The 14,734-nt window shown below is 33.5% G+C and overlaps 1 protein-coding gene across 1 annotated transcript in view; it reads left to right on the forward strand.

The window, feature by feature from the left end:
* Positions 1–14,734, forward strand: part of LOC105457401 (neuroligin-4, Y-linked-like) — a 189,118-nt gene that overhangs the window by 144,739 nt on the left and 29,645 nt on the right. The window contains exon 10 of the mRNA XM_011702041.1: positions 11,806–11,933. Within this exon, the coding sequence (XP_011700343.1) occupies positions 11,806–11,933 (128 nt within the window). The remainder of the gene's footprint in view (positions 1–11,805; positions 11,934–14,734) is intronic.

The raw sequence follows: 14,734 nt of genomic DNA on the forward strand, positions 1-14,734 counted from the left end.
TTATAATAATACACATAAATGCAAAGAAATACATCTAAATTATTATATAGTTTTTATATAGGGTTTTTTCGATACCTAATAACGTAAATAGTTAAAAAAAAAGTATTGAATATCGGTACAATGCACACCTCTGTTCATAATAAATCTCCCTTAGTCAGGATCACGATCTACTAAACCAATGTTCTCGCAAGGGCACGTCTCGAAGCTGCGATGATGATTAATAATGGGAGGTAGGGAGGGTGGTTGTACTGAACGGTACATTTTTTATCCGCGTTAATACGAGACTACTTTCGTATCGTCGTAACGAGAACGCAGAAGAAGACGGGAGGATGGAAAGAAGGGTGGACGGAGGGGGGAATGGAAAGGGTGAGCCGACAGGGCAATGCATCAGCGGTTAATGAGCAAACTTTAATATTCTCCCGGACTAAAACCCACCCCTTACCACCACCTATCTTCCACCGACCACCAGCCAGCCCCTATGTTCCGGAACTCGAAAGAGGGGAAGCGCGCGGAGAAGAGGTGGGATGACACGGCAAGCGCGATGCACACACGACTGCCATAATTATTGTGCGCCGACGGAAGAAGGACGAAACAACGACGAATAAACGGGGTCGAAGAGCTTGGGTTGTTTGACGCAGGAAGGGTAGTGAGATAGTTGGATCGCGGCACGCAACGCGGAACGTTCTTTTGGCGGAATTCGGCGTCAAAGTCATCTGCGTTCATTAATTTCAGTGGGAGGTCCAATTAGAGTGGTCGTGTCGCGTCAGTTGAACCCTGATACGTTAAAAAGGGAGCCGCTATCACGGTGACGATGATTAGCAAGCTCTTTTTTTTTCAACGCAAATTAAAATCTCGGTAAATAAAGTCTTGCTCGGCTTATCTACGTTTTATTGCTGCGTTTTAACACTTTACAGATTTACATGCCTCAAATTTATCACTTTCTTTAAAAAGTAAAATTTTTGTTTCTATCTAACCTTGAATGTCGAAATATTGCTTTCATCTTTATTTTTATCACATAAATATTAAAGTGAATTTTTTTAATTACTCACAAAAAATCTAAGATATATTTTAGTTAAATTTTGAACAGTTGCAACTCAATTTAAGATAATACTATAAAAAATAACATGCGCACCGCCGCTACAGTATAGAGACATACTGAAAAGAGGCTGTTTTACTTTCTCTCCTTCTCTACTTTCACGTCGTACATTCTAAAAGGGATGTTAAGCTCGAATATGAAGCTTTTTCGTACGTATCAGCAGGAAATTTTGCAGCGCTACGAACCAAGAATGTGTTAACGACTTACAGGAGAAATGTGTGTGAGAGAAATTGGAACGGGAAGAGTGCCTACTTCGCACACTACAACAGTGATGTACTGTCTTTTACAATTACCGATACAGCGCGGTTCTGTAATAGCGATAGTGCAGATAGTTTCAATTCGCTTCTACGCAGAAAAGTCCATACATAATATCGGAGGTATAATTTCGCAAAATGAAATTTCATTATACCGAAATACCAACCGAACGAAATTTTCATTATTTGATTATGAATCCCCAGCGAACATCCGCATTAATACTGGAATGTTAACAAGAAGTAATCACCAAATAACATTAATATGGTTTTATACGTAATATCAAGGGATTCAGTTACCAATCGCTAAGATAGCTGAAATGTATTGCAAAAATAATTACTATTCGTTAAAAGCTTTATTATTTGCGTGTAATACAATTATTAAAAATGTTAAATGAAGAAAATTTAATTTGTATTTTGAAATACAATTATGTATAATTGTCAACAAAACATGTGTTTTTTTCCATGTTTCTGTACCTCGTATATTTTTCCCCATTTTTTTGTTCAATATTCTTTTCTATATCATATATCATACGTGTTGTATGTCTACTCCATTCCACGACATACACGTTATCACACACAGACAGGTCGATGTCTGTGGTGAATGTCGGCCCGGCCAGGTGTGACATCAAGGTCCACTGAGCTAGCATAGATCCCGCGTTAGTCGGCATTTTTCCAAGCGACTTTACGTAAGGGGATTAAAGCGAAATCGAGCTTTAAATTGATAGACAGAGAGAAAGAGAGAGAGAGAGAGAGAGAGAGGCAGTGCCATTGATCGGAGTCGGTTTCACTTAAATCGCCGATGATGCATGCTAACTGGCAGTCGCGCCCATTAGTGATCGATCTCCCGAGCGGAGATTGTCTATAGGTCCATACATGACCACGATGCTCGTAATTGGCTTCATCGGCATAACCAGCTGTTGTGTCTGGCGTCTTTCATCATTCAAACGGAACAGCTTGTTCCTTCACAGACTCAGCAGATATATGAAAGTAACGAGCTAATTATAGCCTTAAATAAAAATGAAGTTTAAAAGTATAAATTTTCTTTCGGAAAAGAGGAAATTATAAAATTACGAGATATAAAGCTAGTAAAGCTAGCTTACTTAATTGAGAGAGTTATTTATTTATATTTACGTTTTTTAATAAAAGAATATAACTTTCGTAATTCTTTACAGCTCTATATCATGCCAATTTGTCTAAATCAAAAATTCCAAACTACATAAAAAATTTCTTGCAAAAAAATTATTTTTTCTATTAGGTTACTATGCAATATTCATTACATAAAATTAATTACATTCAATTTCAAGACAATTCTCTCTGTTTAAAATAAAATAAATATGAAATATTGATAATATTGCGTTCTTTGTTATCTTGCGTTTGGTTTATACAAGAACATTTGCAGTTAATCGTTAATTTGCATACTAGCGTACTCGAAGATAATTTAATTAAAATTATAATGATATATTAACTGATAGAGATCCCTTTACAGTAATGCATCAGTGATATCGCGCATATTTTATATACCAGTACAATGGTCGCATCTAATAATTTATGTATCGTCGACGATGCGTTTTCAGAGAAACGGCTAACCGACATTACATAATTCATTGAATTTATACGAGCAGGATAGCAAACTGTATGGACTATAACGTCATAAATCATGACGGGCTTAAAACAAGAAAAATCGAAGGACGACGGCAGAGCAATATTTTTCGTCAAGAATGTTTTCAGCATAATATAATATTTTTCAATAACATAAAAGTGACGCAAATATAAGTACTTTAAATTAAATATTCATAGTAAGTATAATTGCTAGAAAATTTCGCTATAAATATATATTTCTTTTTAATCAGAAAATTCTTGTTAGTTAGAATTTTTAATCAAAAATTCACTATTTATTTTTCTTGTTCTATTAACTTCATTAAAATATGTAATGAATTTTGGACTAATCGTAAATGCCAAACCATGTAACAAAAGTTTGTAATTTTAATATATAATAAATATTGCAATCTTTCTTTTGATCTTTACACATCCAAGAATAATTGGAGTCGTATTAAGAGTGTTAAATGCAATGCATGCACCATATGTGGAAATCGCTCCGAGGATTCATTATCGGAGCGGTTTCGTCGAGTTGCGTGGCACCATAGAGACATGCACGCTCTGCAGAGTGCTGTGCATTATAGATTATTGTTGCCCCCATTGCTACACAATCTACATAGATATACGTTATCCAACCGTCTCGCACCCGGCGTGTTCCATCACGAGCGCATTCGCAGCGGACGTATGCGATCGAGCACATCCATATAGAACGTTATAGCCATGTACTAACTTTGAACGATACACGATCGAAAAAACAAATTTCTCACCTTTCTATCCTTTGTATCTGGTTTAATACATTGCGAGAAAACTGCTTTCGATTATTTAAAAAAAAATTAATAACTGTTTGACTTTATATCGCTTCATTTTTAATGCTTTCAATTACATTTTATTTCACATTAAGTAATTTCTTTTGTTTTATAATGATAATGCAACATAGACCTAATAGTTCGGTCCTTTACATCTCATTTGCGATGGTTCTGGCTATGGACGAAATGAAGACTTATAATAAATAATTGGTCTTAATCGCATTGGGAACAGAAGTATATAATAAACTACAATAAAAATATCATATAATTTTGAACTATCCCATGCAAAGTATATCTCGGTACATTCAATTTGAAGTATATATCAGGTCCCAAAGATGACTGTATTAATAATTTAAATAATAAAAATTTAAATACTCGCAAAAATTTTAACCGCTCGTGAGACATGAGTATAGCGATATCCATAAAATTTTCAGTTGCTTTTAATATACGGCTGGAATTCGGCAGTGTTCTATTTTTTTTACCAAAATAAAATATTTTTTCAAACGAATCCACATGACAGACGATATTGCTATAACTAAAATAACAGCCTTATTTCACACGCAAATTTCCATTTCGGTGGAAACCCCACGTTTTCGCATCCTCTCGCGTGATTTACATCTGGCTTGCGACCAACTTTGCTCGTAATTATCCGCGTAATTCGACCGATCGAACGATATGCTCTCGAATATCGCGATATAAAACAAGATGCATTAGATGCAAGCTATCACAGAATTCACGAACTTAATTCCACTTTTCATTTTAATTTTAAATAAAATCTAAATTCAAATCTAAAGTAATTTGTCAACCATAATATTCTTCAATTTTAATCTAAATAACGATTTAAAAATAATTTTTAACTTGCAGTATCGCTGCTGCAAAAATTAAAATTAATTAAAATTAATTAAAATTAAAATTAATTTTTGCAGCAGCGATACTGCAAGTTAAAAATTATTTTTAAATCGTTATTTAGATTAAAATTGAAGAATATTATGGTTGACAAATTACTTAGTTATACAAATTAATTATATATATATATATATATATATATATATATATACATATAAGGAAAATTTAATTTATTCGCAATAAGAAAGATTGAAGCAAGAATTGCACGACGACTTTTCCATTCGATACTGCTACATGTGGCATGTCCGTATGCGCGAATATTTTTTTCTTTTCTTGTACTCCCTAGAGAGTAGATTTTTTTTAGAATTTGTTTTAATCATTTTGAATTTATATATTGTAAATACTAAATAACACTTTCAATTCTAGTACCTAAATAAATCATTAAATATTCCCCATTATCAGATATTAGAAATATCAAGATACTTTTAAAGATTCAGTTGATTAATCATTTTACAATTATACAAATTACGGGAAAAGAAATATAGAAAAAAGAATAAAAAATAAGCACAGGCGTATACATATGCCAAAAATGTATAGCAAATATAAGTACATAGAAATATCTCAAAAATTTTAAATCTGTAAAGACACATATAAAATTTTTGTTTCAGTATTAACCATTTATTGTGAAAGGCGAATATCCTTTCGTGATTGCGCAGCACGCCGAGCCAAGTGATCAAAGAAAGGTCAAAAATCAACGTTAAAAAAAATTTTCATCTATCAAAGCGCTCCACAAAGACAATAGCGTATTTCAGAGTCTGGTTCAGTCTCCTTAATATTCAAAATTGATACGCGGGTATTTCGCACTAGAGAGCTCCTGACGAACTCCACAGCTTTGTTCGAGATCAGATTTTATTAAGCAGTGATCGACGATGTTATGAACCGGAGTATTTAAAAATTTTTTAAATAAAGCGGAATCAATGTCGCGGAACAGCGGGATAGTCACGCATGGAAAGTGTGTTTATCTGTACACTCAGTAAAATACAATAATTAATAGCCTATTCAAGGTAATCACGATAGTTTCGCATATTTTTATCTCTCATCAACACCGTGATGATCGAGATATTCTCGATTCTATCTATTCGGGATTGTACCTAAAGATGTTTCGGATGAACATGTGTATCATACACGTGTTTCAATTTAAGAGGTTCGAATTATTAAAATAATGCAGAATATTCAATTGTAAATGTAAGCATATGCTTATATAAAAGTATAGTTATATCATAAATACAAGTATATATAAGTATATAAAATTTGCATAAGATATACATATATTTATATACATACAAATTAATATTTTATAAATACACATACAAAACATTTTATAACAAGAAAAAAATATTATGTTAAATAGAAAGAATGAAAATATTAATTTCGCATATTTGCATAAACATGCAAATATGCAAAAAATCAACATGATAACAAACAAAAATTCAACGCGACGCGCAAAATGAAAAATTATTACATTAATAATCAATAATATCAATTTTTATTGACGGAAATCAATGCGATTGTTAAAAGCGTTTCAATTACTACGCATGCAATATATAATCTGTTCTTTTCATCAGGTTGCATCAGGTGGGATTCTACATTATGTACACCTACTCTATTTTATATATAAAATTTATATATATATAATAATTTTGTACTTAATATTTTCTTATAAGTAAAATAAGGAATTTGACAGTAGGTACGTTGAACTGTACTAAAGGAGCAATCAAAAATGTAATAAAAAAAGAACAGATTAAAGTTATATTAAAAATTCAGCACTCATCATTTCGCGATGTCCCTCGATGTCCATCGATGCATCTTCCGCTGCAATTCCATCTGCGACTCGAAAATGGTCCAGTAGCAGCTCTGTGTCGTCTGATGTCGATTGCACTTTATTCCATTACACAATACACTCGCGACGCGGAATTATATTTATGAAAAACTTAATAATATTGTAAAAAATAAATTCTTAATTATATAACAAAAATTTACGAATTTAATTAAATATAGTTACATATGTCCATAGCATTTCACTTTTATATCAGTTTATCAGAATGCACTCACGACGCGAAATACTGGAGTTAATTTACTGCGAGCGAATTTATTAAAGGAATGTGTATGACAAAATGCAAAACATATTTTTTATTTTTATACAAATTTTGTATAAGTATTCTTTCGTGAAATATTTATAAATTATATTTAAAGCATATTTAAAGCACGGAAAACGGAATGTGCGGATTATTTTCATTAATTTAATTTTCTTTCATTAAATACTGCTCCATAATATTTTTGCGAAGATTGTGTCTCTTCGCAATACTTCTGTGCGAAGCTTGTACTCGCAATATTTCTGCGAGGATTTGCTTCACTGTGTAATATTCTTGTGAAACTTAATTTTTTCGCAATTTCTTTGGAAATATTGTTTAACAAGAGTCGCAACGTCAAGATAAGTGTACACAAAAAATCGAATTCTATTAATATTAATATAAATTAATATAAATCGATAATATATTAATATAAATTGAAATTTATTAAATAATTTAAAATAAAATATATGCAAAACTCGAATGCAATTTACCATTCGCGCATTTAATTTAAAATTTATTGAATTTCTTATGAATCAAATCGTGAATATATAATTAACGAATCGAAAACTAAAAATCATAGCAAAATCTATTCATGCTAATATTAATAATTACGCAAAGTAAATAATTTGGTAAAAAATTCTTTATGAAATACTTTATGAACTTGTAATTTTACAAAATCTATGTTTCTATCTCTGACGTGTTAATCGCAATGATAAATATATTACAATTAAAAACTCACAATCTCTGGAAGATGTCTTAATTTTCATGAATGTCTATATTCTCTATAATTTCGAATTTTTTTCGTTCAAGCTACAATTATTATTGTATAGAAAATAAAAAATTAGAAAGTGTAAAACCAAGAAAGATAAACTAAAAATCGCGAGATCTCTATTAACACGAACGCGAAATATTTCCAATTTTGATTTATTGCTTCGCATCTTACGAAACGCGAGCGTCAATTTTGACACTCGAAAAAGTTCATGCAGAATCGTCAAGAACAAAAAGGTATAAGTCAACATGATAATAACTAGTATTTATGTATATTTTGTAAAACATTATATGGATTTTATTAATAGAGATTAATTTTAAATTATTTTAAAATATTAAAAGCATTTATTCAGCTGCGACTACAAAATTAAGCATCAATTAGAATTATTAAAATCAAATTTTAGAAAGTATTATAACAAAATAATTATTAAAATATTGAACAAATATCTATTTTCACAGAGTAGGAACTAACTTATACCTCTTTTTCGTTCGACGTTTTCTATACACAAAAGTTCACATCTACATGCAAAAATCTATAAGCGGAATAAATCGCACTGATTTCAAAAATAATTTGATTTCGGCGGAAATAAAAACCATCACCTGTACCCTAAGTTCTACTTATCGATATCTGGCTCAGGACCGGCCACATTCTGCATCCGAATCTGCAACAAAAACATGATATCACTGATTAGATTAAGTTGAATAATTTAACAGATAATTGCAAATTATTTGTTAATTCGTAATGTTATTTTGTATTAAAATTAAATCTACCATAATTTAAGAACAATTTCTTTATTATTTCGGCAAAAATGTAATTACTATTTTTAAAACATTTTCTATAAAATATAAAAATATTTAAATGATTAAAATTATAAGTAAAATAAATGTTATATTTACCTTCGAGCCGATCCCGCTTTGCCCGAACCGGATCCTCCGGTGCTGTATCTGCCTCCATTGAATTTTAGGTACTGGCCACGTGCTGCATTCAAATCTGCAACAAAAAACATAATACCGCTGATTAGATTAAGTTCAATAATTTAACAGATATTAAAAGCAATTCTAGGCCAATACAGAACGAGTAAAAAGATTTTTTTTTATTAAATAATATATTATTAATAAAATATTTATTAAAAATGATTTCATACTATGCGGAACGTTTCGACTTGATTAGGCTTTCAGCAGTCGCAAATATACAAATCAGATTTACATTAATTACATTTTGTTTGATTATGTAGCTACAAGTTAACCTGCAGTTAGGTTAGCATTTCGCGGAAGATTCGGAAGTGATCGCGCATTCGACCTGAGTGGCCATGAAAAGAAAACAACTCGCGAGATTCTCTCTTTCGATGAGAATTAATGTAACATTAACACAGTGTAATTATTGTCGTTACTCGCTTGTCGTTATTTTGTTCTAACTCGGCAAGAATACGTGCAACATCGATTGTATTCAATTCTGCCGCGACTTCGACGAAATGCGCGCCTGCGACGCATATCTATATCAGCATTCAGCACATACGAATATTATAATGATACGTACTTTCTTCACGCCGTGTCTTCTCCCCACTTGCGCATTAATTTCGTGTGCTGCGGCATTCCTTCTCACTCTCACTCTATCATTCTATGTTCGTGTCTCTTGATCTTTCTCGGCTCAACCTCGATCTATATTTCAATCCCCGACTCTCTTTTTCTTTCTGTTTCTCTGACAAAAAAATTTCAAGTTACATATTACAATTAATTATATGTATTTCTTAATTTGAACTACAGATTTCAGTACGTATATATTGCACTCATGTATTGTAAAAAGAAATTAAGGATCCGCGATTTTCTCACACAGTTCTACGAAGTAATACAGTTAGTACGTACTATTGAGTACCGCTGTGTGAGTCTCCGTTTCCACGATTTTATCGTCACTCCATATTCTCGGTGAAAGTATGCAGTACGCACATACGACGTGCTCACTTCCGGCACGATTATTTTGTCAAAATTCAATGCCCCGAGAGAGAGTAGAGTGATAATATTACAAATTACATCGTGCGTCGTTTCCCGCGGCGACCTTCAGGGCGTCACGCGACGACGTCACACGGATCACGCTAGTACGCTACGCGCACCGCGCAGGCGCACGCCGCTAGGAGCGAGGCTCGGCGCGCTCGGCGCTGGGCTCGAGGCGCAATGGTGGGGATGCCACAGTGGGCACAGTGGCGGGCGGCGCGCGGCGTAGCGATTTCCAGCGCATTTTCAAACTCCAATGAATCGTCGTCCGCTCGTAGATTAGCGACATTAGACAAGATTTGTACAGCTTTCTGCAATTCCTCTACTACGTTCACTGTCAACGACGATAACGCATCATTCAAGAATGTTTTTTTCTGCAATGTAAGGAATATTTCGTTAAATACAAACAAACAAATAATGCGCGTAAATATATTATAAATTAAATTTCGTACTTCTCCGTCCAAAGGATAGACCGATGGTTTATTTTCCGAATCCTCAGACTGTGCCGCGTCCATAGCATATTTGAGTAATTCTTGCAAATTGGTCGGTTGCCTCGGTTGATTTGGCAACGATTGCGGTGGGATTTGCTCGGCATTATTGAAGGTCGAAGGACCTTCAATGGACAGCGGTCTCGCACTGCTGTTCGACTAACCTTGCCTGGCATCTTTTTTCGATTCTCTATTTTCAGGACTGCAAGAGGCAAAAGATCATATTCGTTTATGTTAAAAAACGCATCAAGTGGTTAAGTTTAGGTTAATCGTACCGTATCCAAATAACGTTAATACCTACTTGCTCATTTTGACGCCACTCTGTTTAACTGAATAACGCCGATTTAAAATCAGCTTCTTCGCGAACAATCCTCAACTACTTATGATTCATCGTATTTCTCTTTATGGGATTTTATATTCCTCGATTACATTCATGAATCTCTTCATATATGAGATGTCGCACTACATTGTGATCGTATTTAAAGCCCGAGTATCGTATTTGAATTTTCATGCATATACGGACTGTGTATATAATATAAAGTTAGCATCAGTATTATTTGCAATAAAATATGTAAACGAAGAGAATAAGTAAAAAAGTAATAAATAAAAAGCTTTGGAAGTTGAAATGATCAAAATGTTTAATTTTAATTATGCTTATGTCGATAAAGTCACTGTGCAGACTTTATACATATATACGTTTAACTTTCGGTAAAGTCATCGCTGACTACCTGTACCTTTGGTTTAGTGCAAGATTACAATTCACCAATGTCAATTAAATAATTTTTTGGAATAACAATAATGGGAATAAAAATAATATTGTTCCAGAAACTATACAACGTAGAATTGGAGTTCACAGGTTTTCTCGATGTCTGAAGATATAACAGCCGTACGTGGCTTTCGTGCGAATAGCATTTTCGCAATATCAAGCTGCGAGATAGATTCATATTTAATGTAGAACGTACAATCAACTAACTATTCGGCGTTTCGTGAATAGGTGAATTTACCCTTGTGCCAGCATGAAAACTTTATTGGCTCATCGAATATTCTTTTACAGATTTCAAATGGAGCGGCAAATTGAGTTCTGTGATGATCAGAGTGATGATTCCTTTTATTAAATTTTCATTCTTTTAGTAGAACACAATACCACGTTTTACTTACTGTTTCATTGTGCGGTTATACAAATTTTTTAGTATAAAATTTTAAAGAGAAGGCATAAATGATGATTGAGTCTATCAAGTATGTGAGATCTTGTTCGAAATCTTTAATTTTCATTGACAATTGATTATCGATTACAAATATTATCTTGTTCAGTTTGAAATACAGATATTATAATTCTTACACAAAGTAAACTGAAACAGAGATAAACGGTAGACATAACTTATCTCGCTTTGCTCAAAAGGTCTTCATTGTTTACCATTTACTGTTAATGTAAACGTGAGACCAACCACATGTTACTTCTGTTTCCTAGCCAAAATAACCATGGTCACTCAGGGGTTACAGTCCTGGCCACAGCAAAGACCACGAGCAGGGATAACCCCCAAGTTTCGTCCGTAGTGTAACGGAATGCACAACTCGAGGAAATATCAAACTTTGCGAGCTCGCGTCCCGCATCAATACTGAATTATGTGATGTTCGTGATTCGAATCTCTCTCCATCTCAACCGAATTTTGTTATCTCGATTTTGAGCAAATACATCATTCATCCGCTTCTCTATTCCGCGAAAAGATATTTTATCAGAATAAACAGAATAAGAAGGAAAAAGACGAAAGAAACAAAGTTATTTATCTGTGTAATTGTAATATTATCAAAGATTTAATTTTAAATTTACAGAAATCCGAACATCATCGATCATCATGGGAGAAACGAGACACTTTTGCCAGCTAGTAGAGAAAAGAGTCGATTTCGCAGTTTGTCCTGGGAACAATACGATCCAGTACATCAGAAATATTTAGAAATTGGTAAGTAATACTACATGGTAGCATGCGTTTTGCAATATTTGACACAAATGGATGTTTTAAATATTAACTATTATCGAAATAAAAACAAATTTAACAAAATAATAAAACAACAAAATCTCCAAACTTTTTTATCTTTCTGGAATATTTAAACTGAAATATATAAAGAACCTAAAATAAAATAACCATTTTATTATAATAAATACATTGTAGTTGAATTTTATATCAATTTTGCAACTCTACATTTCATTATTTTTATCATAAAATAACTGGAAGTGAAAAGTTCAGAATCAAAACGAAGAGAGAAACGGACAACTAATCCCAATAGAAAAACTTTTGATTGTCATTGCACTGATCCAACGAAACTCTTTTAAATGTCAGGAATTAGCAAACTGTGATAATTCTGTGTTCTCATTTTCAAGTGAAAAATCTAATGCAAATGATTGGAAAAACAAAGATACTCTTTAGTTACTAAGCAAATATCGAGACCATCAAATGGTTCATTTCACAAGTAGCCACTCGACGTTCGATTAGTCTTCACTTAACCGCGCATGAAGAAAGCGCGCTGGCTGCCGAGTTAGCTCGAATTAGAACGGGTCAGATCCCGGGCGAGCTTTCATCGTTTCGTACGTGAAGAAAGAAAGGACGGGAGATGAAGTGTCGCGCCAGGAACATGGCTTGCCACTCGTGTGTAGCTATTCGAGCTCAGGAAAGAGCGGCTAGAGACTTTCCGCGAAGTCATTTTTATTGTGAGGACTGTGCTCGAGCACGTCGTAGATGACGCGAAATGAGCCCTTTGACCTAAAAAAGCCTGTGGCTTATTCTGTAGGCTATCCATTTATGTGTCCGCGAGAAGTCGGACGCCCAAACTAATTACTTTTCCAACATCGTCATACTTAATATCAGTAATATTGGGGTAAAAAGGCGTTATATAGGTTGTTTCCAAATTTACTTAAACAAGCTTAAATTTCCGATTTTTAAAGCTTTTTTTCCAAAATAAAACTTTTTATTGTTGTGTTGAAAAAATTATATTTTACGTTTTTAATATATTTTTTTAATGATAAACTGTACCTCTCCCCCCCCCTCTCTCTCTCTCTCTCTCTCTCTCTCTCTTGAATTGTGCTAAAGATATATTGTATACTGCCGTACAAAATAAACTACTCACACGTCGAAGAATTAGATTTGACTTGAAAAAAAATTTTTATCAGGATCATCCTGCTATAAGAGACATGGTGGAAGATGCTCGCCATTTTTCACCGGAAAGTCTGGTGAAAAATCGCGTTGAACCAATAGCCTGCATTCCACGTTGCTCAAGTCGAGTCGAGTTGACTCGAGTCGATTCCCCGAGACGCCCGCGCGTGATCCGAGAAAAATGTGCCGTGAAAATGGAACAGAAGGGCGGATGCTTTCCCTCCCTTTGTGATTAATTTTTTTTGTACTTCCATCTCTTATCTGGCCGGAGTAAGAGGCTTCATCCGGCTTACGTAACAGGGGTAATAGAATTCTCGCTAGAGATATCGTTATATCATATCTAACTTATTCGTTGGAATCTGTATTATGAAGATTTAAATTCATCCTCGTATCTGTAAACATTATTACTGGAAAGTATATTTTCTATATCTTTTATCTTTTTTTCATAAATCAGTTTATTTGTATAAATAATTTTTTTTATCAAACATCATTGAACTTTCAGAGTTTTAATAATAAGTTACAAATTTTTGTTGTCACAACTGTGCCCTATCTAAACCCAATCGCACAAATTTACAGTTATTCAATACACAATATCATAACATGATCAACAAAAAGCACCAGAGCTTAATTTGAGAAACGTCAGGCATTATCGGAGAGTATATTTCGAATTTTACGTAGCGAGGAAATTCAATAATCTTTTGTTCCTTCGATTCGGTTTAATCATCGATTTCCGGCAAGACGGGCGGGGCTTTCGACCGAAACGAAAACAGCAATCGTCGGCTCGAGTGGTCGTTGTTTTACGTCTCGGCATTCCGCTTTTGTTCGCCTATCCGCCCTCACCGCAGTGTTCGCTATCTACTTCGCAATAGTTTTCACCCCACCTTCTCCTCCTTTGTGGCTACCCCTTAGTCCTCATATAAACGTGCTTTGCTTTAGCATTGATTAACTTTCATGTCAGGTGAAATATTGTCTGAATTTATTTATGCTACAATTGTTTTAGATGTTGTACATTTCTTGAAAATTTGATATCTTGATTATTAGATTTATCATTAAGAAAATGAAGTATATCAATAAATTCTTTATTCTACGCTTTCTGTCTTTACAATATCAAATCATAGGGTACAGCGCGGTAATTTGAATAGTGGGGTAATTTGAATAACAGTAAGCATTTGCAAGAATTTCAGAAAAATAAGAGATTTTAAGATACATTTCATTAGTTCAGACATTGATCTAATGAATCTAAATTACCCCGCTGTACCCTATATCTAAATCTGTAAAAGCTCTAAAATCTATTTTGTATTATTCTTTTTCAAACAGGCTTACTATATTTAAGTTGAAACTTCAGGATCCCCTGAAATCCACTAATCCAAAATATAAAGCCTCCCTGCTGAGTTCAAGAATTTAATTTTATGCTATAATCTGAGGCTTTTCGTACTTCTCAGTTTGTGAAAGTTAAATTCCGAATGTCTGAAATCAATAAAGTCTAGAACCTAAAAAAAGAAATGAATATCCATAATACGAAAACGAGTTTTTGAATCAGCTGGATTCCAGTTGGATGACCTATAACGAATCTTTAATTAAAGCAGTGAAAAAATTTGGCAACACGGAATACA

This window comes from Wasmannia auropunctata, unplaced genomic scaffold (assembly GCF_000956235.1).
Source record: "Wasmannia auropunctata unplaced genomic scaffold, wasmannia.A_1.0 LD335244.1, whole genome shotgun sequence".
Classification (NCBI taxonomy): domain Eukaryota; kingdom Metazoa; phylum Arthropoda; class Insecta; order Hymenoptera; family Formicidae; genus Wasmannia; species Wasmannia auropunctata.